At 32.7% G+C, this 746-nt stretch overlaps 1 protein-coding gene across 1 annotated transcript in view; it reads right to left on the bottom strand.

Moving 5' to 3' along the window:
* The window catches only part of Phum_PHUM391440 (acetylcholinesterase precursor, putative), a gene marked incomplete at both ends in the record, with an annotated part of 3238 nt that extends 2691 nt beyond the window's left edge, over nucleotides 1–547 (bottom strand). Inside the window, 2 exons of the mRNA XM_002428532.1 lie at nucleotides 1–258; nucleotides 344–547. Of these exons, the coding sequence (XP_002428577.1) occupies nucleotides 1–258; nucleotides 344–547 (462 nt within the window). The remainder of the gene's footprint in view (nucleotides 259–343) is intronic.
* Between the last annotated feature and the right edge of the window lie 199 nt (nucleotides 548–746).

Below are 746 nucleotides of genomic sequence, written 5' to 3' on the forward strand. Positions count from 1 at the left end.
AATAAATTTACTTACTTTTTTAGCATAGTTTTCCTCTTGTGAACCACCGTGACGCAACCTCACTTTTTGTGGTACCCAAACGTTGAGATAAAGGCAATCTTCTGATATGTTTGTGTTAGGATTCCACATTTCCTCTCCTTCGAAACCCGGAAAATATTCGTATCTTTCTTGAAAGCAACTGTTTGGTGGCGTGACAGCTTCATAAACTCCATGCCACGGATCGATGGGCATCGGCCTGCGAAATCTCAAAGGACCAACCTGAAACATTCAAAAAAAAAAAAAAATTTCATCAACATTTAAAATCGTACGAAAAAAATACATGAAATTTTAAATTATACCATACTGGAGGTTTGGCAAATGGAATTCCTAAATATACATAAACTTCTCGTCCGAGTATTGTTTTGGAAAATCCTTTCACTAAACCTGAAGTTGTTTCAACTATAAGTGGATCCGTGTGATAATCTCTTGATGCTGTCGTATTGATTAGTGACAAACTATTTATAGACCATGGGGTTCCCAATATGTGGCCCACTACCGTTAATATCATAATAATACTATTTGTTTTTATCATATTTATATTTTTCATACGCCACACCAAATTACATTTTAATTAAGTAAATATTATTCTCCTGATTTGTTTTTTTTTTCCCCTCCAAATTTCAATTAAAAAAAAAAAAAAAAAAAGACTTGGTGTTATTTCCGCTTTAAAAACTGCCAAATATGAATCATTTTTTCCTGAAAAAAAA

The sequence above is a fragment of the Pediculus humanus genome, genomic scaffold, assembly GCF_000006295.1.
Source record: "Pediculus humanus corporis 1103172107869 genomic scaffold, whole genome shotgun sequence".
NCBI lineage: Eukaryota > Metazoa > Arthropoda > Insecta > Psocodea > Pediculidae > Pediculus > Pediculus humanus.